Genomic DNA, 23,974 nt, shown 5'->3' with positions numbered 1-23,974 from the left:
CTATGTGGAGGATTAAAAATGTAGAAGTTGAACACGGACTACAGATAAAGGATGAGAAATACATGTTATGGCTAAAAATTATTACCCTCCTCGTTCTTCGATGCTTTCTCCAAGCTCTCTGTATTAATTTGACGGTCTCAATCTGTCAGGAGGAAAACAGTAATTATAAACCGATAAGTAATTTTATACTGATGATAATTGTGAATCCATTTCCCTGATAAGGCCATGGAGTCGAAAGGGAACAAATAATGCCTTTTAGAAAGAATCTCATCTTGTTGGATCGGATTGCAACTAAAATCGCCGAGAAAGTAAAATAATGAAACTTGCAGTTAAGATTTAATAGACGTGACGCCTTTTGAATCTAAACGGCACATTTATTCTGCAAAGTAAACAACAATTTTCATAATGTCAGTATAGAATATCAGCATCTTAAAGTCGTCACGCCATGTTGGAGTACATAATAGAGGTCTACTTTTTACCAAAAGTCTCTTCTGCAGTCATCCGCCTACAACGGTCACCTCCGTACACTGGCTGCCTTCCTAGAGATGACCACCTCCTCAGAAGGGCCACTTCTCTACACAGAACACCTTCCCATGAACCGCCTATTTCTTACAACAGCCACCCCCTCACAATGACACAGCAACTAAAGCGTGTCCCAACTGCAACGACACTCTTCTTTTGTCAAGGCCCAATTTAGAAAAATATTTTTAACTGGGAACCTTGTCGGCTTTATATCACTAAAGAGTGGATGAAATGTCTACAATACTTAATTAAGGGAGGCTATGAAATATGATTTAACTTCTGTACCTTGCTGGTTTAGTCTCGATTACGATGTTTTTCACAAGCATCACTGTTTGTTTGTTTGTTTGTTCGTTTTGTTTAGTTTTTTCTAATCTATTTATTTTCATTGTGATTGTGATGAGATGTCACCATAAGCACGTTTGAAGAGTTGTAAAGTTGAAGCCCAGTGTACATGGAGTGAAATATCCCACTCTCGATTTGGATTTCCTTTAAAAAAGCGAATTCATTGTAAACTACTTGAAAGAAAATTTTTGATGTTAACTTTTGGAACCCCCCTGCCTTTTTATTTTAAAATAATCCCACCATTTTATACAACTGAAATCGCTCCATAAAATTAAATGATTGAATTTACCATGTATAACTGCGATTATACTGTTATTACTATATCAAATTACCTGAAATTCAAGTCTTTTTAACTTTAGTCGACGCCAAGCCCGTTGAATTATGAACGCGCATTTATTCTGCAAAGAGAACAAACATTATGATATCAACAGTTAATATAAGCAACTAAAATATTAATGATCATCGCATAAACTTCCAGTGTCATCATCTTAAAAACTTCATATTCTGTTCATGTTGATATCAAAGGTCTATTTTTTTCTGTGGAACCGCTGCGCCCAACGTTTTGAAAATGGTCTTCCCCTTACAACGGGAACTTTCTCAACATTGATTAACTTTCAACAAACGCCACATGCCAACAATGCCCTCGTCTCAAGAACAACAACCACCTCACAACACCCACCTCCTTATGACGGCAACCTTTTCACAACGTTTCGGTAACTTGAGTGCGTCCAAACAGCCGATTCAAAAACCCGACTGACAGGGGGCAACAAGATGTGTTTTCAAAGACAAAAAAATTCTCTCCCCTTACAGTCAATTTTTTTGGTCTATGTGGAGGATTAAAAATGTAGAAGTTGAACACGGACTACAGATAAAATATGAAAAATACAGAATATTATGGCTAAAAATTATTACCCTCCTCGTTCTTCGATGCTTTCTCCAAGCTCTCTGTATTAATTTGACAGCCTTGTTCTGTCAGGAGAAAAGCAGTAATTACAAACTGTTAAGTAGTTATATACTGATGATAATTGTGAATCCATTTCCCTGATAAGGCCATGGAGTCGAAAGGGAACAAATAATGCTTTTTAGAAAGAATCTCATCTTGTTGGAGCAGACTACGACTAAAATCGCCGAGAAAGTTTTAATAGTGAAACTTGCAGTTAAGATTTATAAGACGTGACGCCTTTTGAATCTTAACGGCACATTTATTCTGCAAAGTAAACAACAATTTTGATAATGTCCGCATAGAATATCAGCATCTTAAAGTCGTCATGCCATGTTGAATTACATAATAGAGGTCTGCTGTCTATGAAAAGTCTCTTCTTCAGTCATCCACCTACAACGGTCACCTCCGTACACCGGCTGCCTTCCTAGAAATGACCACCTCCTCAAAGGTTCACCTCTGTACACAGGACACCTTCCCATGAACTGCCTCTTTTTTACAACAGCCACCCCCTCACAATGACATATTGCTGGTTCAGGCTCGGTTAGGATGTTTTTCACAAGCATCACGTTTGTTTGTTTGTTTGTTTTGTTTTGTTTTTTCTAATCTATTTGTTTTCATTGTGATTGTAATAAGATGTCACCATAAGCACCTTTGAAGAGTTGGAAAGTTGAAGCCCAGTGTACATGGAGTGAAATATTCCACTCTCGATTTGGATTTCCTTTAAGGCGAACTCATTGTAAACATCTTGAAATAAATGTTTTAATGCTAACCTTTGGAACCCCCTTCCCGTTTTATTTTAAAATAATCCCATCATTTTAAACAACTAAAATCGCTCCATAAAACAAAATGATTTAATTTACCATGTATAACAGTTATTATACTGTCATTACTATATCAAATTACCTGAAATTCAAGTCTTTTTGATATTAGTCGACGCCAAGCCCGTTGAATTATGAAGGCGCATTCATTCTGCAAAGAGGACAAACATTTTGATACTAATAGTTAATATCAGCATCCAAAATATCCCTGATCATCGCATAAACTTCCAGTTTCATCATCTTAAAAACTTCATATTCTGTTGATGTTGATATCAACGGTCAATTTTTTCTGTGGAACTGCTGCGGCCAACGTTTTGAAAACGGTCTTCTCCCTACAACGGGAACTTTCTCAACAACGATTAACTTTTATCAAACGCCACATTCCAACAATGTCTTTCTCTTAAGAGTAACATCCACCTCCCAACGCCCACCTCCTTATGACGGCAACCTTTTCACAACGTTTTGGTAACTTGAGTGCGTCTAAACAGCCGATTCAAAAACCCGACTGAAGGAGGGTGTAACAAGATGTGTGACAACTCGAGCAAATAGACAGTCCCTGACAGCTTTATTTCACTTCAAGAAATTAAATTGAGTAATCTGAAGCAATTAATCAATATGTTACGCTGCTTGCTCAGTTTAGTTTAAAAGTTTTCTGTGAATATAAATTTTTGTTTTGCATGCTGCAATGCTGTAATGGAATTTCAAAAATGGAAAATATTCTCCAATAGCCCCTCAAAGAAAAGACAGAGACGGAAAATCACTCCCCCCTAATGGCTACCTTTATACCAATCCGCTACTTTCCGCTTTCTACAAAGTAAAATTTAGAAAGTTACAAGTAAACTACATCTTAATTTCCTCAAGGAAGATATTCCATTTAAAAATGTTTAAAGCATATGACACTAGTTGACAAGTTAGCAGCTTTTAAAAACACTGCTGCGCCGTTTCGGTAGGTGAGTGAAACAAAGGTTTTATTATTCAAAATTTTTTCATTTGTGGTATTTTGGACAAAGATTGATTAGATTTTCAAAGAGTCTGAAATATTAGAGCTGCAAAGTCAACCATATAGGCTTCGAACCCGTTGAATTAACGTTGCAGCTCTAATTTGTCAGGAGAGAAACGGAATCATGTACTTGTTATTTATTACGTGTTTTACTTTCAGAAATGTTCTCTCCTTTTTTATAATGGGCGTTGTTGAAACCTTGACAACTGAAAAAAAAGTAAACTAAAACTTGCTTCGATTTTTTTTTTCCCATCATGGTGTGATTCTTATCTTCTCTTGACTATTTTCATAGTTTATTTTCTTCTTTGAAAAATACAATTAAAGGAAATCTTTTTGCATTAGTATCTCTGAAATTGAATATGACCCAAATAAATAGTTCTGATGAAACTTTTAAATTTTGTTTTGTTGGGGTTTGGAGTTTTCGATAATTATGCCGGGCCCGCTCTACGCAGTTTAGTTGTTAGCATGTAATCCTTCCTCATCATCAGCTTTAAAAAAAAAAAAAAAAATAATAATAATAATAATAATAATAAGCAGTCTGCTACGTTGACACGGCATTACAGAGAAATCAGAATACCTGTCTTTTCTGTTCTCTATCTTTCTTGCGGGCTTCCTCTTCAAAACTGAAAAAAGGAAATGTTAGCGTCACAATGACGACTACCATTAATACTTGGTCGCAACACAAGTTTTGCAAAAATAAAGCCTTGTTCTTTCCATTTATTTAGTGCATTAAGATGTTAAATACCTTGAGCCTGCCTCAAACACATATTTTAAACTTAAAATCTTGAATGTTCACATTAATGTCGGGTAGCTAGTGAAGCAATTTAATAGTTTGATAAATCAAGCCGCACAATCGGTTTGTAAAAGTTTTCCGTTGTTTATTTACAAACTTAAAACTTTTATCGAAATTGAACTTAATGATTAAAGACCTACCTTTCTTTGCATTCAGTTTCTGACCTCTGCCAAAAATAGTCCCTGAAACATGCAAATGTAAAAAAACTTATCCAAGACGTTACAAAAACCATTTTGGCCTTTGTAATGTTTTCCCCGAGTCTGTTTTATGATCAGAGTGCGTCATAATAGCAGCTTTTTCTTTTAAGCGCGCGCTAGAAACAGAAATTCATGAAGAATTACATTTAAAGTAATATTAACGCGAGAACCTCCCTGATTAAATGTGTGTCTACTGACTTATAACCACGGAATATTCCGGTGAACTCCTAGAAATACAAAAACTAGTTTTGAGTGGAATTTTTGATCAAATATTCTCAACAGTTACCTCTTTCCCGATCACGATATTCATCGATTACAAAATTCTATGCCTTCTTTTTGTGAAATTCCGGCTTTTGGTACAATTTTGTTGATAGGGCATTGGAAATACAAAGAATATTCTCGGTTTCAACGGCATTTAATTGTTTTATAGGTTCATCTCAAAAAGAAGATTTATGATCCCTCAAAACATTTGATTTTAACTCCTGTTCTGCGAAGACGCCAATGGCCGTGAAGAAACCGTTTCATCATAATTTTTTTTTGAGATACAAAGCACTGTAGTTGGGAAATGTACCTAAACGACCCTTAACTAGCGAAACCTGAAGAGGACCAAACTGTGAAGCTCCCTACCCTCCCATCACAACAACAATACAAAAAAGTCCCAGAGTCTTTCAGTGTTTCGGACCACATAATTTTTCGCTTTGACTTGTCAGGAAACGCAATTCGAGTAAAGAGAGTTAACTTGTATGAAAGTTTCCACGACAAAGGTTACGCGCGGTCGGAAAAAGAGCTTCGAAAGTCTTTGAGATGAATAATCACGAGTACGAGATTAACGCTTTATGGTCTTATTTAGTGTAAGGAAGTGAAATGCCGGCTGTCTATCTTCTGTTTTACTCTGTTCTCACCCAACCATATGCAAAATACTCCACTAACAGGCTATTAATAAGAATTGCATAATTCAACAGTTTCAAAGTTGCACTCGTGTCTGAGGTGTATCCAGTGCAATGAGGTCTGTGAGGCGTTGCTTGCTTTAAAGTGGTCATACAGAGATTTTAATGCATATTAGACTTTAACTGTAACCAAATAAAGGGGAAAGTAGGAAAAAAAGAGGAAGGAGGGAAAAGGGTCGGTTAGGAAGCCGGGAGAAGGAGAAAAAGCCTCGACCACCTATTACATAGGATTTGGCCCACATTGTACACAAGCAACATCAAGGCACCTCAATTGAATTTTCTTTACACCAAAACAGATGAGACGGTTTTATGCTTTCTATTCTTCCCACTTCTGACCTGTCTCCCTCTCTCACTTCCGCCTTAGCTGATGGAAAGAAGACAGACCCTGAGACCCAAAGTTGGAAAGACTGTATTTATCGAAAACTGGCCAAGCCAGCAGTTCTCTATTATTTTATTCCACGCAATGAATGGAAATAAGAATCAGAAACCACTCTGGTTTAAATGGTCGAGCTAACGCGCTTGCCCCGACACCCGTCATATGCTAGCCAGTCTCTTCAGGGTATTTTTACCTGATCTTCAAAGCATGAGACCATGACAATGAACTCTCTCTAACTTTCACTGTTGATTACTTTCATCGCCATTCTGCAAGGGCTGATCACTACTTTTTGCTTTGGTACTGTGGCTGCAAGAAAAGCGTCCTCGGCCGCTTTTGGCTTCTACTCTTGCGAAGCCATTCTTGGACAACAGTTCCCACATCATCATGGAACATTTCGACCGCAAAGTAGGGTTTGCGTCTACGGTATCGTTTTCCTGCTCGTCTATGGGTGGAGTAGGAGTCCTGGGTTTTCTTCCTGTTGAATTTCTTCTGTGAATCTTCTTTCGTACCGGTTAACTCACTTTACGATTTGTATCTTCCCTCGGGATTTATGTCACACGTTCCGCCGAAAGTTCGCATACCGGGCCTAATCCGTCCGGTCTTAATCCTTTCCCGGTACTTATGACGTATCCTTGCTCAGTGCCGCAGGGACCAGGAGAATTGATAACGGTCAGACTACGCGTTTCATCAAAAGGATGAAACCAAGTGAGTAGATGTTCTGTTTCCGGATCAAATATCATTATGTGGCCATTCGCAATGCCCACCCAAATAGATGGGTGGTGGGCTCCACGTAGGTAATACACGCAACTGCGTCATCGTGATCTTTGTGTGACTCGGATTCCGCAGAGAGACTCCTAAGAACACTGTGCAATCAACGCTGAAGTGGTTCTGCCTGTTCTCTGAATCCCATTTGCTGATTACGGACCTGCACACAGACAAAACGCTTTTTTCGTCACGAGAAACCTTTAGAAAGGAGATTTACGTTTGTGGGTTGTTCTCCAGTCCCTCAGGGCCACCGTACCATACGGTGTCGATGTCGAAAGCCTCCATTTCGCCTGGTTTCGTTAATTATCTGTAAATGAATCGGCTCGTGGACAGCTTATCCTGTGCTGCTGTGAGTACCAGAATTCGGTGGCATCCAACATTGAAGCTGTGAAAAGCACGTTTCCTGAAGCTCTTCTTCATATCTGTTTTCAAGATACAATGCACATTTCCATCGTGAAGTCCAACATACACGTACTCATCGTTTGATGCGACGCAGCTAACTGGTCGGTCGAATCTCATGGATGCCACGTACTTATAACGCGACTCACTCCAAGTGTAGTAGGCGTTGACCAAGGCAAACTCTCCACGGGCAGCGATTAAAACGAAAGGTGCCATAATATGCATGTACTGGATCTGAAACAAGAGACGCTGCTCTTGATAGGTTTCAATTGAGAAAGAAAACTTCATGCTGAGTGTGCGACCATCGTAGACAAAAATTCGGTTGCCTGTGTGGTCATCACAAGCTAACCACAGATCAAGGGAATCTTGCACGAGACAAGCATGACGCACAGACTGAGGGGATAAGCTGCTTGGCTATCGAACACTGGAACGTGGGATGACAGACTTGCTCGGTTATTTTAGCGGTCGTCGGTCTCTTGGTCGGCCGACCCGACCAGCATCAAAGCATAAGCTCGGTAAGCGTCGGAAAGCCGAAAGTCGCTATCGGAACGTGTTTCCACTGCGGACGCTCTCCAGCAATTACAGCCGCGTTGATTTTTGCACCTAAATCGTATCCGATGAACGGAATTAAGCGGGTGATAATTCGGTAAAGGAGGATCGCATACGAATATACGTCTACTTGAAAGGTGTATTCCTCTTTATTTGCTGATTCCAACATCTCAGGTGCATGGTTACCGGGAGATCCAGCGCATGAAATCAAACCAGTCGCGAAACCGTGCAAAAAATCAATGAGCTTGACGTGAAGATCAGCGTGTTCCTCCAAGGACCAAACAAGGACGTTTTCCGGTTTTAAGTCTCTATAGATGACATCTATGCCATGAAGGAATCTCAGTGCGTCTGCAACTTGATATGCAGTGTGAAAGAGGACAATGTGATCAAGCAAGTTTGGGCTGGATAAGATCTCGGTGAGAGCCCCGCGCCCTGCTAGTTCCAGCACAAGGCACAAGGGGCACAAGGACACACTGATGATGTTGGTAAGGAAAGGATGCTGTCGTACACGAAGCAGCTTGTTCAGTTCCTTGGGCGCCTCACGGTAATGCCTGAAGGGTTCGGATTCATCACTTTTAATGTAGAACTCGATGGCGACTGCCTGTCCTCGGCATTCCCCGCGAACGACCTGAGAGATAAGACGACTATATCAACAATTTTGGCCTTTGTTTTACATTTCCTGTTTGAGTTTTTCTTGCGATACTTGCTGAGAGAGCTTGAAGGTATATCCTTACCTGGGGATTTTACTAAAGGCCGGTTGATGGCGGTCTACTGCCGAAACTGACCGAAGACCAATATTCCCCAGTGCAGCTCGAGCAAGCGAGGTAAATAAGTAGCTTACTATATAGCACTCGGGCCAAACTTATTTACTTTAAATTTCCCAGCTTTCGCGACGAAAAAGGCATGGCTTATGACCGTTTCCGTGGAAACGGTTCGTATGGCAAAATCCCGACCAAGTAAGAGCTAATCAGGACGCTTGGATTCAGCTCAGGACTACCTTGCCATACAATAAAGGGGCCTTATAGCCTCTCTTTCAGGTGGAGACGCCTGTTACACCATTCGTAGTCGCCTAACCCTAACCCTATGGAAAAATTCATCAAGGCCGTCTCATAGTCTCATACTGCGAAAAAATCCTTAACTGCGAGGAAATCAACAACGAGTCTGCTACTAGCGAGCCAGGGCGGAGCTAACGGCAAAAAAACAAAACAAAATAAAAGCAAACCGAGAATGAGTGGTGAAAAAATACCTCGAGGTCTTAGAACGGACGCCTAGTTTCATGGGAAAAAGGAAAGTTCGTTGTCACCCCTGCTCTCTGCGGAGGTGCCATCTGTAGGATGTTTAGGTGTAGAAGCAGCAAAAGATGAAGTCTCTTGTGGTGTTCCTATCGCGATATCAGCGGTTTGAAAACTCGTACTTGAAGAACAGTACGACGATAAGTGCGACACGAACTCGTTTTTGCCCGCTTCAATCTCAGAATACCATTGGCGGTTATGTCCGACAAATGGTTCCCGGCTGATAGTAAATGATACGAAAATTAGAATAAGTGTTAAACGACTTTTAGCAGTGGCTTTAATACACATTGCAGCGCATGGTAAAATGGAAACTGGTGAAGCTATCCTGGCACCAAACACCACAAGAGAAACCCCTCAGCCTCAAGAGAAGGACTATCTACTGACGATGAAAGATGTCATGGAAGCTGGGCTGCGGGCGCGACTGGTTGTTCTAAGCTGTTGTCACAGTGCTCGTGGGGAGGTCATTGCCGAGGGTGTGGTCGGCATCGCCCGAACATTCTTGGGTGCTGGCGCTAGATCTGTCGTGGCCTTGTGGACGATAGGTGACGAGGGAACCCTGGAGTTCATGAGTTTCTTCTGCGATGCACTTGTTAAAGGCAAGAAGGCAAGTGAAGCTCTCAATCAGGCCATGAAGTGTATTAGAGATTCTGAAACCTTCAAGGAGGAGAAGTACTGGGCGCCATTTGTACTCATTAGTGACGACGTCAAACTTGATTTCGAGGACATTTAGTTGCCGACCCATGTAATTACTCTTTTCATAACATTTACGCAATGCAAAGTAACTTTAAATCCAAATTATAGAAATATATTTGATCATAAATGCTTTTGTTGTTCTCTTGCTGTGTAGAGTTTAGGAGTTTCTTTTTTCCTGAAGAAATTGAGATGCTTTAAAATTGATTGGACACAGACTTTTACTTCTATAATTTGATAGGAGTAAAACATAAATTTCTGCTATAATAATTGTTGGGTAGTTTATCGTTTCATGTCGTAAAGCCGAATGAAATATTTTAAGTGAACTCCACGATTCTCTCTAAATTATGCCTTTTTTACTTTTCAGTTAAGGCAGTGAGAATTGGAGCTGCATCATAGAAAATATGAAATCCAAGGAAGTAAAATGTTGCTTGCAAACGTTGACATTTGGAACTGAAACCACAAGGCTACCTATAAAATCTCTGTAAGAGTCCTCTATTAAAAGCAGGGAAAACCGAAAGAGCCTTCAAGAGCCCATACGGATTTTTTTTTTTTTTTATAAGTTGATTCTCTAAATGTCTTAAATACTCTTATGAGCTATTAGGATTTTGGACACGCCGAAGAAAAAAGACTTTGCATTGTTTTGATCCTTCAGGAATTGTTTGAAGTACCTTAAAAGTAATTTTTTTTAATCAGTGATGTCTTGAAATCATTATCACATTTTTTTATCTAACATGAACGAGGTTGTTATCTGTAAACAAGTTTTTAGGTGTTACATTTACGTTCAAGTTGATACACCTTGAAAACGTTTTCCCAAAATGTTTTTGCAATTTTTTTTTCTCAATCGGTTTTTGCCTTAAGGTTTATATAAAGTATTGCAGCCATAGTCATGTGTAAAGATTTCCATAGAACTTGAAAAATAATTGGTCGTTTGGTCGTTTCATTGTTCGATTATCTTAGTTACAGTCGAGCGAAAATTTCAATTAACTTTTGGAGGAATTTTTCCTTGTTATAATTAGTTCTTGTGTCACGAAAATCAGATTTTTTCAATCGGTTTTTGCCTTAAGGTTTACATAAAGCTATTAAAGCCATATGTTTTTGTAAAGATTTCCATAGAACTTGAAAAATAATTGGTCATTTGATTGTTCGATTATCTTAGTTTCAGTCCAATGGAAATTTTAATTAACTTTTGGAGGAATTATACCAAGTTATAATTAATTCTTGTGTCATGAACATCAGATTTGTTGGAATTAAAATGGCACAAGTCTTTAAGACCAGTATTTAATCCTAGTATTACCGATAATACTAATCCTACAGCAGATTTTTCCGATGCGTTTGGACGCGATAAGGTGTTCATGAACACTCTGTTTAAACTATTTGTCCAATTGCAAACCGAGAAGCTGGTCGGACAAGCAGGTTCACCGATTTGGCTCAAATTTTGCATGTAGACTCAGTTAGTCTACATTAGCTAATTTTAAGATTGAACGGTCATTTGGAGCCCCTCCAGGACATGGTTTTAAAGGCGCTGGTCAAGAAGCTTGCAAAGGCGCTTGTTAAGGTACTTGACAACACCACGCTTTAATGATTGCGCCAAATTCTCCTTACTTGTAGTAGGAAGTCTTCGGGTGTGATTGGTTCCTTTAAGAAAACTCATGGCAATCCAAACCCACGACTCAAAAACGTCAACAGGAAGTCTATTTGAGGAGCACGTGGGAGAAATTCAAGTTTGAAATGCGGGGACATATTCTGTGCTAGAGATATGCCCAAAAACCGATAACTTTCTACCCACAAAATCAAAGAACACTTTCCTCGTTAATCAAAAACCGTCCTTTCCCGGAAATCTAAATTAAAAAAATAAACATGAAGCGTAATTAACATGAACAGAAAGTATTCTATGATTTTCTTAAAGACAGTTTTATTTTCAAAAAGTTCTGACATCAAAAGATTTCCTTCACCCCATATGGTGTTCAAGATCTGATTACAATTCTGTAATCGGCTACTGGAAGGTGATTACAATTCTGTCATCGGCTGCTGGAAGGTGATTAGTACTTGCTATTCACTTCCAAATAGCCAATCAGTGCGTGTAAAAAGTACTATTCACCTGTGTGGTATATACTAAAGGGAGATATTAGCTGCTGGTAACTTTTAGGGGTCAAAGGAATTTTTATTTGCCACTTCACAATTGCTCATAGACCACTTGGTTTGTCGCCCTGTGTTTTACATTACCATGGTTACTTTAAATTTCTCTGGTGACCTTTAGTTAAATACATAGTTTAAGAGTGTAGACAATATGAATTATGAGCAATTAATTACTAAAAATAATTCCCTATTGGATAATTGTAGTTTTGTGGTTTTTCCTTTTTTTGTCAGATTATGTGCATCCAATTTAGCAACTTGCAGGCTGTGAAGATCGATTGGCAGAGTTTCAATGAACAATTCTATGGAGGAAGCGGCTGGGGTGGCTTTGATGCCATACTTCAAAATCAAGTCTTTCCACAATTTCACAATTTCAGAGGTTGGCATCAATATCTTTGGTGTTCATGTAATGCTCTGACTCAGCATTGTCTCTGTTGACCACAAGCTGTTAACTCACCTGGGATCTTAGGGGGAGCTCCTCTGTCCCCATAACCTGCACAATTAAAAGAAAGAAAAATTCTCTTAGTATAGCAAAAACAGCTGAAAATTAATTTAATAAGAATATGACTGGTAGAATTCTTGCATAATTCAGCTTGCTCGTATGTAACAGATATATTATATCTACATAAGCTTACATTTCAAGCAAGGTAAGTTGCCCCGTTATCAATCCTACTAGTATCTACTAGCTACAATTCTTACTCATTGCATTGGAAGTAAATTATATACTTAAATATCAGAGCAGGGACTTACCAAGGTCTGATGGGATTACAAGTTTCCTCTTTTCTCCTTCACACATACTAAAAACAACATGAACAAAAACAAAAAAAAACAACAACAAAAAAGTTGTAATTAACAATAACAACAACAAGTTTGAAGATTTAGATATATGAAAATTCACATATTTGCACTGCGGTGGAAAGATGAAATTAGAAGATCCTCGCAGCTAATAACACTACTGAAACTAGTAGTTGTAAGTAGGACCTGAAAAAAATTTCAGGCCCGTACGGGATTTGAACCCATGACCTCTGCGATACCGGTGCAGCGCTCTACCAATTGAGCTAACAAGCCAACTGGGAGCTGGTCAATGAATTGGGTACAAATAAACATCCGAGTGAATGAAGATTTAGATATATGAAAATTCACATATTTGCACTGCGGTGGAAAGATGAAATTAGAAGATCCTCGCAGCTAATAACACTACTGAAACTAGTAGTTGTAAGTAGGACCTGAAAAAAATTTCAGGCCCGTACGGGATTTGAACCCATGACCTCTGCGATACCGGTGCAGCGCTCTACCAATTGAGCTAACAAGCCAACTGGGAGCTGGTCAATGAATTGGGTACAAATAAACATCCGAGTGAATGAAGATTTAGATATATGAAAATTCACATATTTGCACTGCGGTGGAAAGATGAAATTAGAAGATCCTCGCAGCTAATAACACAGCTAATATTGTTGTATTAGCTAATAGCAGTGCAAATTTTAGCTGCGAGGATCTTCTAATTTCATCTTTCCACCGCAGTGCAAATATGTGAATTTTCATATATCTAAATCTTCATTCACTCGGATGTTTATTTGTACCCAATTCATTGACCAGCTCCCAGTTGGCTTGTTAGCTCAATTGGTAGAGCGCTGCACCGGTATCGCAGAGGTCATGGGTTCAAATCCCGTACGGGCCTGAAATTTTTTTCAGGTCCTACTTACAACTACTAGTTTCAGTAGTGTTATTAGCTGCGAGGATCTTCTAATTTCATCTTTCCACCGCAGTGCAAATATGTGAATTTTCATATATCTAAATCTTCATTCACTCGGATGTTTATTTGTACCCAATTCATTGACCAGCTCCCAGTTGGCTTGTTAGCTCAATTGGTAGAGCGCTGCACCGGTATCGCAGAGGTCATGGGTTCAAATCCCGTACGGGCCTGAAATTTTTTTCAGGTCCTACTTACAACTACTAGTTTCAGTAGTGTTATTAGCTGCGAGGATCTTCTAATTTCAACAACAAGTTTATTTATACCTTGAGTAAGTAACAGCAAAATGTTAAAACAGAGAAGCTGGTAGCTGGTAGCTGGTAGCTGGACACCAAAAAGAACTATAGGAACTAGACCATATATCAGTCAGCCTGTCCCCATCATACCCTTAGGCACATACAGTATTGTGCAAAAGTAATGCAAGCGGAATACGGCGAATTTCGTTATTTGTTCTAACGATCTTTCGTCGAAAGTTCGAGCGAAAATTCGATCGAAAGTTCGAGGCCTCTTAAGCGACATTTCGTTTGAACAAAGGGCGCTTTTTCGTTGAATTTTCGCCTCAAAGCGAAACTTCGCGGCGGAAAGTGTCTCTTCGATCATTAGTGTTCGAAAATTCGCTTCGAACTGACAATAGACTTTCGCGAGTACTCAAGTTTGTTTACTTTCGTGTAAGCAACACGAAATATACATATAAACGTATTTCCAGTCTTTTTCAGTCACTGGGACAGAGACACAGTAGACAAAAGGTCAAAATATCGAAAAGCATCACGCCCGATTCTGGGCTCGATTTGTGTTTGACAACGAAAGTAAATCGGAAAAATTGTCCCAAGCGTCACATCAACTTCAGTTTCCTGACGTTTAAAGAGGCCTAAACCATCATATCCAATTCAGAGTTCGATCAGTTTACAACAATGAAAGTAAATCGGGATGAATAGCAATTCTGACCAAGAGACATGTATTTCATGGAAATAAACTCTCAAATGATTGCAATAGTTTTTAAAATTAACCTAAGTACAACGCTTTTTAACCAGACGGAGCAGAGAATGTCTTTAGTGTGTTTTCAAACGTTTTCTATTGGGAAGAATGTTCCTTGCTTATTCGTTATTCGTTTTCGATCCCGTGCGCAAATAGACATCACCCATATCGCTGATTGCAGCATGCTTTCCAGATATCACAACACCATGTTTGTTCGGAAATATTTATTCTTCACAACAAAACACTGAATACCAATTGGCGACGACTGAAAACAAAAACTAGTTTAGTCACATTGCTCTATTTTTTCGTAAATTCTGACATCTTTTTCCAATACTTGTTTTGCACTGTTCCCACATCCGTAGAACGTCTTCCATTCCCCGGCATTGATAAGAAAAGGCGGTCAGCACTTCAGCTGAAAAGAATGCAAATGAACAGCGATTAATCAATGTTGACAAATAAACCGGCTATTCATCCTGGCTTCCTAACCACCAACATAAATAAATAACTGCAATCCGCTAAAGGTTATTTAGAAGTTCCTTTCAAACAGAATAAAGTCAGCCCCAAATTATACATTACGATTTTAAGAAAACAAATTCCATATCTGCTCAGTTTTTAACAATAAATATTCATCTACTCACTTTTAATTGCATCAAGTTTGTCTCGGTCAAGGGGAGAAAATTCCTTGGTACCCTGAACAGTTGACTTCGTAAGGGTGTCTTTTGTAAAGAGGTGGTCAACTAGACGAAGGCTCATGACGGTGGGTTTGGAGGCGGCCTTCGCAAAATTGTAGTCAGATTTTGTCAGCCGCACATTAGCATTTCCTCCAACTGCAACTGTACCAGTTCCTTAAAAAAAACATATAAAACAGGTAAGTTTCACTCTCAAAATAGTTTTATCCATTAAAACTAATTTAGTACTCAGCAAGAGTGTGAAGGATCAGGCAAGTTCACGGATTTCTATTGGGTATTTTTCCTTCACACAAGTAAAATAAACGATATTATTTACCATCTTCCATAGGACTGCACATTGAAGAGGACTGATCTGGACAACGAACTTCCACGTCCTGCGGCCTAGGCGTGACAGGGGGCGGTGGAAATTCAGCGGAAGAATCGGTCGGCAATGGCGTCGTAAAATGTGAGTTAACTGGTGTGAAGGACGGACGCAGGGGAGTTTGCAGCAAAGAAGTTGAAGATGTCAGCAAGGTTAGGATGCGATCCATCTTGGCCTCCTGCCTGGCAAAGGAGCACTCAAGCCTGCCCAAGACAGTCCTGATAAACTGAAGTTCTTCAGTCGCCATCATTTGAGTGCCGTAGTCATTCTGGTTCGTCCACTATATAAAAAATATTACGCATGTCAAATCCAAAAGTGTAAAGTTAAGTTTGAAACCCTGATTTGTTTCAAAGCCGTTTTTTATTCCAATGGACGAAATGGCCTAAATGCTTAAAGTGACATGTTTTGAAGTTTAGGTTAAGTGAAGATGAAAATTTTTTTAGGTTATGACTTACACTTGTTGTATTGTCAATAGTCCTGATGGCTTTGGATACTAGGTCTGAGGTAATTCCAATGTCTTCTTGCAAAAAACTATCAGATTCAGCCTCCACCACTGTTATGGAGGACAAAGGATATCCATCTTCTTCACCATCAGATGAATCCGACGAAGAGATCACAACTGATGAAGGCGATGCTGTATCTAAAATCTTACAAGATTTAACCATAATCAAAGTTTGTTATTCAGTTTTACGCATGTGAGGCACAAAAATGTATGCTTCCTGTACTATAAAACCACTTGAAAAAGGAAAATTTAGCATTAAGTTAGGAGACTTTGACTTTGCTCATATAAAATGAATGCAATGCTACCCGAGCAGAATGTGTACCTGAGAAAACTGACAGGAAATATCGATACGCTACTATAAGTTTTAGGAGTTTCTAAACCTAGTTATGGTTTTTTAAAACGCTTTAACTTGCCAAAAACCATCAAATGGAAGCTGAAATTTGTGACAGCGAAATAAAAATTCTTAAATAACATTATCAGACCGCACTACGACAAAATCAGCAAATTCGGAAAATACAAAAAACACTGGTTCAAAAACCATCAAATGGAAGCTGAAATTTGTGACAGCGAAATAAAAATTCTTAAATAACATTATCAGACCGCACTACGACAAAATCAGCAAATTCGGAAAATACAAAAAACACTGGTTCAAAAACCATCAAATGGAAGCTGAAATTTGTGACAGCGAAATAAAAATTCTTAAATAACATTATCAGACCGCACTACGACAAAATCAGCAAATTCGGAAAATACAAAAAAACACTGGTTCAAAAACCATCAAATGGAAGCTGAAATTTGTGACAGCGAAATAAAAATTCTTAAATAACATTATCAGACCGCACTACGACAAAATCAGCAAATTCGGAAAATACAAAAAACACTGGTTCAAAAACCATCAAATGGCAGCTGAAATTTGTGACAGCGAAATAAAAATTCTTAAATAACGTTATCAGACCGCACTACGACAAAATCAGCAAATTCGGAAAATACAAAAAACACTGGTTCAAACGTTGAAATTTAAAGAAACTGCTAAAAACGCTTTAACTTGCCAAAAACCTTCAAATGGATCTGGGATTTGTTATTGCGCGATTAACTACCATTACTCTACAGGGAACATCCACTTTGATAAATATTCAGTTAGCGCACTTACTTTTCCTTTTGGTTTTTCTTTCTGCTTTCTCGCTTTCTTGTTGGGTTTTTTACATGCTTCAGGGGGTGACTCTGGAATCTTCGAATAAGACAAAGTACATTAGAGCTAAGAAATGTTCACTTAATTCAAAAGGAAGTCTGATCAAATTAGAGTTAGTGAAAAGTTCGAGCAAAATTAGTTTATCCCTTTATCCCCTTAGAGTGACTAGCATCCTTACAATATCACTACTGAATCACATATCAATGTCATGGGGATAAAGGGAATTGTCAGCACGTTAGTGAATACTGATGTTAGGGTAAAAAGGGTTAACTAGACACAATAACTTACCAATTTTCTCTTCGCGTGTGCTCGACGCGGTGGGAGGTCGGGTTCTTCACTTGCCTCATCCTCTAGTGGATAGCACTCTATCACAGCACTATACTCTTTGTGAGTTCTACCCCATATTACATTCACTTTCTGGCCCTTTTTCAAAGGGGAAGGGTCAGTGATGGTCGAGCGAAAAACATCCGAATACTGACCACGCTTCCAAGTAACTCTTGCGATTTTTTGTTCCATTTTGATAATGACGGCCAACTAATGACGAATGAAGAAGTTATTGAAGCTTTTGGCTTTAATACTCCTCTTCGGATCAAGTCGGATCGAAAATCCCGTAACCTGATAGGTTATTTTCAATCAGTTGTTATGCAAACTACCCATGTTGTTAAAAACTTTGCGTAAACAATCATTAATTTTAGCGTCATTTCGCGCGTCTGCCTTTTGTTCTTAAAACAACAATAATTTGAATACATGCGCCTCCTACCTCGTTAATAAACAGACTCTGAAAAGCTTTATTTGGCGTTAGGCGTTTTTCTTATTCTCAACTACCTGATAGTGTTACGAAAGTCAAAACAAAATTGGCTAACTGTTTTTGACGAAAGTAATCTATTTATTAGGAGCACCCTTTATTACAAGGAAGGACTTTGATGACAAAATGATCAGGTGTTAACTCTATAGTGTTTCTCCTTCATTCGGGAAATTATTTTTAAAAAATGTTCATGTGCGTTGATGAATCACGGTTAAATGCAATATCCTTAAAAAAAACCCCTCTTACTGTAGCTCTTTGAACGAGGGAAAATAACGTAACAAAACAAATTAGTTACGTATGGTGCACTGTCATCCTTCCCGAAAATATCACACATATTCCATTGTGGCGGCTCACTCACACCTAGCGGCTCAATTACAATTAAATTCAAAGCGGCGCATTTACAGCTCACTAGTAACATTTTAAAAAAATTGTATATGAAGCTGATTTGAGTTAATATTTGAGAACTCTTATCCTTAAGAAAGGGTGTATTGTTTTATAACATAAGATGTGATCAAACATTGCTTACTTAAGTAAGAGTAAAGGGAAGTTACTCAGTCTGAATTTGGAATATAGGTTTTTTTATAAACCGCTGCTACCGGAATTGATAAACGTTGCGTGAAAACTACTTAGAGAGTTTAGGCAAACAATAGCCGCGACTGTGAACTTATTTTTCAGTACTTGTAACAGGAAAGAACTCGGGATAAAAATCGGTGCGCTTGAGTTATTGTTGTTACGAGCATTTGTAAAAGTGAATGATTTAAGGTTAGAGTTGTAAATGATTTGACAAAAGGGAAGAACATCTTGTGAAACAGAGATCTCGTCGGTCATTGACTTTTATTTGATGTGTTGGCTCCTAAAAGAGCCATTTTTAACGACCTGCTGTGCAATGTCAAATCAGCATTCGACGAGGCAGGGCGTGTTGGCTCCTAAAACGGTCGTTTTTAATATTTTGTCGCTGCTCCTTGAGCCTCCACCACAGCTGAAACAACCTTCTGCAAAACGTGGTCAATATACTTGTTACATTTTTCCGGCGTGACTTTCCTCTCCCAGAACTTCTTAATTCCATCCACCAACTCCTGCTTGTTCTTTGGCTTGACCTTGGACTCCAAGTAGAACTTGAGCTCATGCCACAAGTTTTCAATTGGGTTAAGGTCAGGACTCTCCGGGGGAGTACGCCACCAGTTGACTTCATGCTCTTCAAAGAAGGCTTGTGCTTGTCTGGATGTGTGCTTGGGATCATTGTCTTGCATGAAACGATGGTCGGGGAGCTTTTCGCTGATAAAAGGAACCAGCGTCGTCTCTAAAATGCTGCAAAACAAATCAGCGTCCATGATGCCATCAAAGATACAAATCTTCGTGGCACCACTTCTGCTAATCCCTCCCCAGACATGCACTTTCAGTGGGTGCTTAGGTTTCGGCTTTCGCTTTGTGGGCTCATTTGCCATTCTAAAGCAAGTGCGGCGATACGCCTGAAGGGAAATCGAACACTCGTCGCTAAAAATCACGTTGTTGAAAGTGTCACCACTTTCTAGGACGCGTTGTGCGAACTCTAATCGCTTGACTTTATTTGCGTCACGGATTAGCTGGCAGTAGGCAGTCCGCTGCAAAGTCCAACCTTGCTGTTTGCGTGCTCTACGAATAGTGGACGCACTCACGCAGATTCCATGTCTCTCCAGCTTCTTCTTTATCGTATTGCTGGTCGTCTCGTCATCCCTGCGCATTTGCTGATCTACGAAAGTTTTTGCTTCCGTAGACAGCTTTTGAGGTCTTCCCGATCGAGGTAAATTTGCCACGGAACCGGTAAGTCGCAACTTTTTAATGATGCGCGTAATACTGGAAAAGCTCACTAGCAACCCTTCGTGTTTCAACGCTTTCAGTATTTCAGCTGGGTGGAGGCCTTGCTTGTGAAGGATCTCGATTCTATTTCTAGAATAATTGGAAACTTTTGCCATGATTACTATCAAAAGTAGAGTACATAAATGATCCCAAACGCATCGACACAACAACCTGTGTTGCCATGGTTGCAAACAATATAGGGCGCGCGGAGACTGGAATCGTAGCGGGAAATTTTATGGGAGTATTACATAGTGTAGTAACCAACCACAAATTCAACCAAATCTTTTTGAGAAGAATGAACAATACAACGAATTTTCGCCCCGAAAATTCGCCGCATAGAACGAATTTTCGCTCGAAATTTCGAGTCGCATTTACGCCATCAAGGAATTTGTCGCCGAAAGTTCGAGCCGTTCAAAACAATACATGCCTCGAAAATTCGCGGAAATGTCGTCGAAGTTTCGTTTCGGTCAAGAATTCGTCGAAAAGCCAGGAATTTCGCCGAATTTCGTCGACAGGTGTTTGCATTACTTTTGCACAATACTGTATGATCATAACAAGAGAACGTCACTGTTGCCTATTCTTCCCTTTCCTCCTCAGCTCTTTCCAGCTCACCCTATTCTCTTGAATCTCTTTTTCATTGGCCATTGTTACTTGCTGTACTAATTAAGTGCCCATTTAACAGTGTAAGATTATACTTTGTAGGCTAAAACAATACCAAATCAAATGACAACCCTTTGGCTTAACTCTACTGACTAGAAATATTTAATTTTTTTCATAGTTATTAAAATCTTTGCAATAACTGTATTTTCAAGTTGTCAACTAATCAACTGATGCTTTTCAAGATTGCATAAAAAATACTTCCAAAGAGGTTGGTTTTCATGTTTTGTAATTTAATTTCCATAAGTAATTAAACAGGTTAGACTGCGAGTGTAAATAGAATTTTATGTTGCTGCTAGTTCCACATTTAATGAATGGTTTGAAGCCAGTTTATCAATAACTGTTCAGGTTCTCTTCAGCCTTAGCCTTAGGTAGAGAGAGCAAAAAAATGTCAATTTTATAGACCCCCTAGGGAATGACAAGTCAGGTCCTATGGATACATCTATACTTGCCATGTCATGCGCACAATGCTTGACACTTCATGCTTGCACACTGAACATTTAATCACTGGCCAGAAATTCTCTTACATTTGACTACTAAATTCAGATCACTTATCCATGACTCATATGCACTGGCACTTTTACTACAAAATTCACCCCAGCTTTAACAAAATTTTAAAATACAGAACAACAAAGTTCAAAAGCTTGCTTTTCACAGTTTATTTCTTTTGTACAGTTCAGTACAGTTCTAAAAAAGTTTGAGGAAGTAGTTTGAAAATGTAAATAATATGGAGAGAAGAATTTATTGTGTATAAATAAGACTTAGAAACAAATGATGAGTGGTCTATAGTTGTAACTTACTTTAATAGTCCTTGATCCCATCCTGTAACAAAAATTTAATCATGACTTATTAAATAGTAAAAACACTTCTAATATACACCAAATATCTTAAACTATTATTCAACTGCTCTCAGAGAGTACAAATAATGCACAAATTGAGTACAAATATCATGTGAAATTGCACAGCTGTTTGGACAGTTGGTTATTTTACAATGTAATCCAACAAGAACATTACAAGACCTGTCCCAAACCACTCCTCTATTTGCTTTGTTTTCCCTGCCTTATAACAAATGACTATAAAATAAAACAGTTGGGTAAAAAAAAAACATATGAGATGTTTGAGGAACTAAGTTAACTATAAACATTCTGAAACCTAAAGTTTATCAAACCATTAAACCCAATGCTTGTTAATAAATTAAAGTAGTAGATCCCCATAAGCTTGTGATGTCCAAATGTTTCTTGCCTTCTCCCCAATTCCCACATGGGCCAATTGATTGCTAAACCATTAGAAAGTTCAATCACTTGCTTAAATGCATAATATCATGGCAAACTACAAATATCAGCCCGTTTTGCAAAGTCATGCATGCTATATCACAAGTATCCACCTTTGATAACTTGTCCCACTCCTAATGTAAACACGAATGGTTCTCCTCGAGGGATACTGCTGTCAAATTGTGTCCTGTCCCTCAGAGTACCCTAAAAATCAAATAAATTTAAACACACAGAACAAATCAACACAACTCAAGTTTGAAGGAAACCTTTTCAAGTTGTGACCTTTCTCTTGCAGCTAATTCAAATTAACTAATTTTGGGTTATGAATGGAAAAAACTTTAAAAATTCTGTATCAGCTGATTGAGTTCAATTTCTTCATTATAATTGGTTTACAAGTCATGTTACCTGAGGAAACCATTTTCTCACAAGGAGTTCAGGACGAAACATTGCATTAAATTACTTCCCTCATCTTTGATAAATATCTTTAAATACCCTGTAAATGAACCATGCAAGTAGAAACAAGACCCTGTCTGTTATGCATGTTTGACAGAAGTCTATTCAACAAAAAAAGGAGTAAAAGTTCACAAAATTAAGTGTGACACTGTTGAAAATTAAGTGAAACATACTGCTGTTAAATTAGTGAAGTCAATTTATGCCTGGTATATAGTTTATCTCACTGGGCCTTTTAAACCAGCCAAGAATCAAACCAACATGAAAAAGTGAATTTCCCTTCCTCACTGTCATGCGACTAATTCATTTTACAACATAGCTAGTAAATTTGTCTGATCAAATTCAATTGCATGAGTTTGCTTCATATTCCTATTGTGCACGCTCATGACATCAGCAAACAAATCCCTCAGAGAATTTTGCATTCAATCAGGAAATAAAGTTCATTTACACGCATGAATTCACCTGTCAGTTTTTTGACCAACCTAAGACATGATCATTTACAGCGTAACAAAATGTTTTCTTGAGACGAAATTATCAACATGCTGAAGCATAGCAGAGGGAATATTAACCCTTTTACAACATTTAAACCATGTGGCTGTGGTCTTTGAAAAAATTTACTTGTGCTTATTTATTCCAAACTGCAGGAGAAAAATTGTGATTACATATTAATAATATACATGAAAAAATACGAGAAAGCTTATAATAATTATGTGGAAGCATAGCATGCACATCATGTGCAAAAATAATTTATTCAAAGCCTGCAAATGACATTGTGCGTTCGGTCAAAACAACTGTGTACAATCAAAACAATAATATACATTGATATTTTCCCATCTTTAAGGTCCGGCTAAACATTTCAAGGAATTGTTGAGTCTGGTTTGTTACTTCTTTGTACTAAATAAACCCTCTTCTGCATTTAATCACCTATAAGCCGCATTTACCTAAACCAATCAGAACTGAGTAACTTTTTCATGTATCTTATTATTGCATGTAATGTAACAGTAATGCATGAACCTTCCTTGGTTCCTAATGCATGTCCACTGATGTACAACCATGCAAGATTTTAGGGGACTCCAAGGAGACAAAAGTAAGTTTTGAGTGGAATTTTTGAGGAGGATATTCTAAAAATTATCCTTTTGAGACACATTCAAACTGGCTCTTTCCCGTACTAATCAGAGAGAAGATATTTGCTCTCAATCATGATGCACAGACTTCCCACTCAGTCATCAAGTAAATATTATGATCCGTCAAATATTTTCGCCATTCAGAGCTGTTTACAGCCAATCAAATCAGAGAAATAAGATTTTCACATGTGGAGAAAACGTTTCATCCAATCATGAAGAACCTGTCAGAAGTACTGAGTTTTCGATGAGAGAAACCCTGCGTTTGTTTACAAAATTTATCGCAAGAAACGAACAAACTCAATGCTGACCACTGAGGCCCCTTTCTATCTTAGTATGAACTATTCAAAGTATTCTGGTAGATGTTGGTTTAAGGCAAGTGCAATGGGGGTAAACAAAGCTGGACTCGATAAGAGGCGACAGCTCATGAACCACAGGGCAAGAAAGACACCTCTACAACAGTAGGTACACACAACTGACATGTTTGAGTGAAGCATGTCAAACATTAAGGTGTGATTGTCAGGTTGCTTGAAAACTTCTGTATCCTCACTTTAAAAAAAAAAACGCATTTCCCATGAACATTTAAACATTAAAGAGAT

General features: G+C 38.5%; 2 protein-coding genes across 8 annotated transcripts in view; both read right to left on the bottom strand.

The window, feature by feature from the left end:
• Positions 1 to 23,974, bottom strand: part of LOC136282710 (peptidyl-prolyl cis-trans isomerase FKBP2-like) — a 100,373-nt gene that overhangs the window by 44,349 nt on the left and 32,050 nt on the right. For 6 of the 7 annotated variants that reach the window (XR_010718377.1, XR_010718376.1, XR_010718378.1 and 3 more), the window contains 4 exons: positions 21,918 to 22,008; positions 21,334 to 21,355; positions 12,520 to 12,566; positions 11,532 to 12,262 (listed from right to left, as the gene is read on the bottom strand). The gene's annotated coding sequence lies outside the window, so the exon portion shown is untranslated. Of the gene's footprint in view, positions 12,263 to 12,519; positions 12,567 to 21,333; positions 21,356 to 21,917; positions 22,009 to 23,974 lie in introns of those variants that run through there. The other variant, XR_010718379.1, reaches the window with a different exon arrangement.
• On the bottom strand, positions 14,767 to 17,805 carry LOC131775528 (uncharacterized). The gene is made up of 5 exons (XM_059091644.2): positions 17,197 to 17,805; positions 16,000 to 16,191; positions 15,500 to 15,824; positions 15,133 to 15,339; positions 14,767 to 14,906 (listed from the first exon to the last, which is right to left on the bottom strand). Exons 3-5 carry the CDS (start codon positions 15,792 to 15,794, stop codon positions 14,782 to 14,784), a joined length of 627 nt encoding a protein of 208 aa, XP_058947627.2. The 5' UTR covers positions 15,795 to 15,824; positions 16,000 to 16,191; positions 17,197 to 17,805; the 3' UTR covers positions 14,767 to 14,781.

The sequence above is a fragment of the Pocillopora verrucosa genome, chromosome 7 (genome assembly GCF_036669915.1).
Source record: "Pocillopora verrucosa isolate sample1 chromosome 7, ASM3666991v2, whole genome shotgun sequence".
In the NCBI taxonomy this organism is placed as follows: domain Eukaryota; kingdom Metazoa; phylum Cnidaria; class Anthozoa; order Scleractinia; family Pocilloporidae; genus Pocillopora; species Pocillopora verrucosa.
Note: the sequence above shows the minus strand (reverse complement) of the source record. Positions and strands in the feature narration are given on the sequence as shown.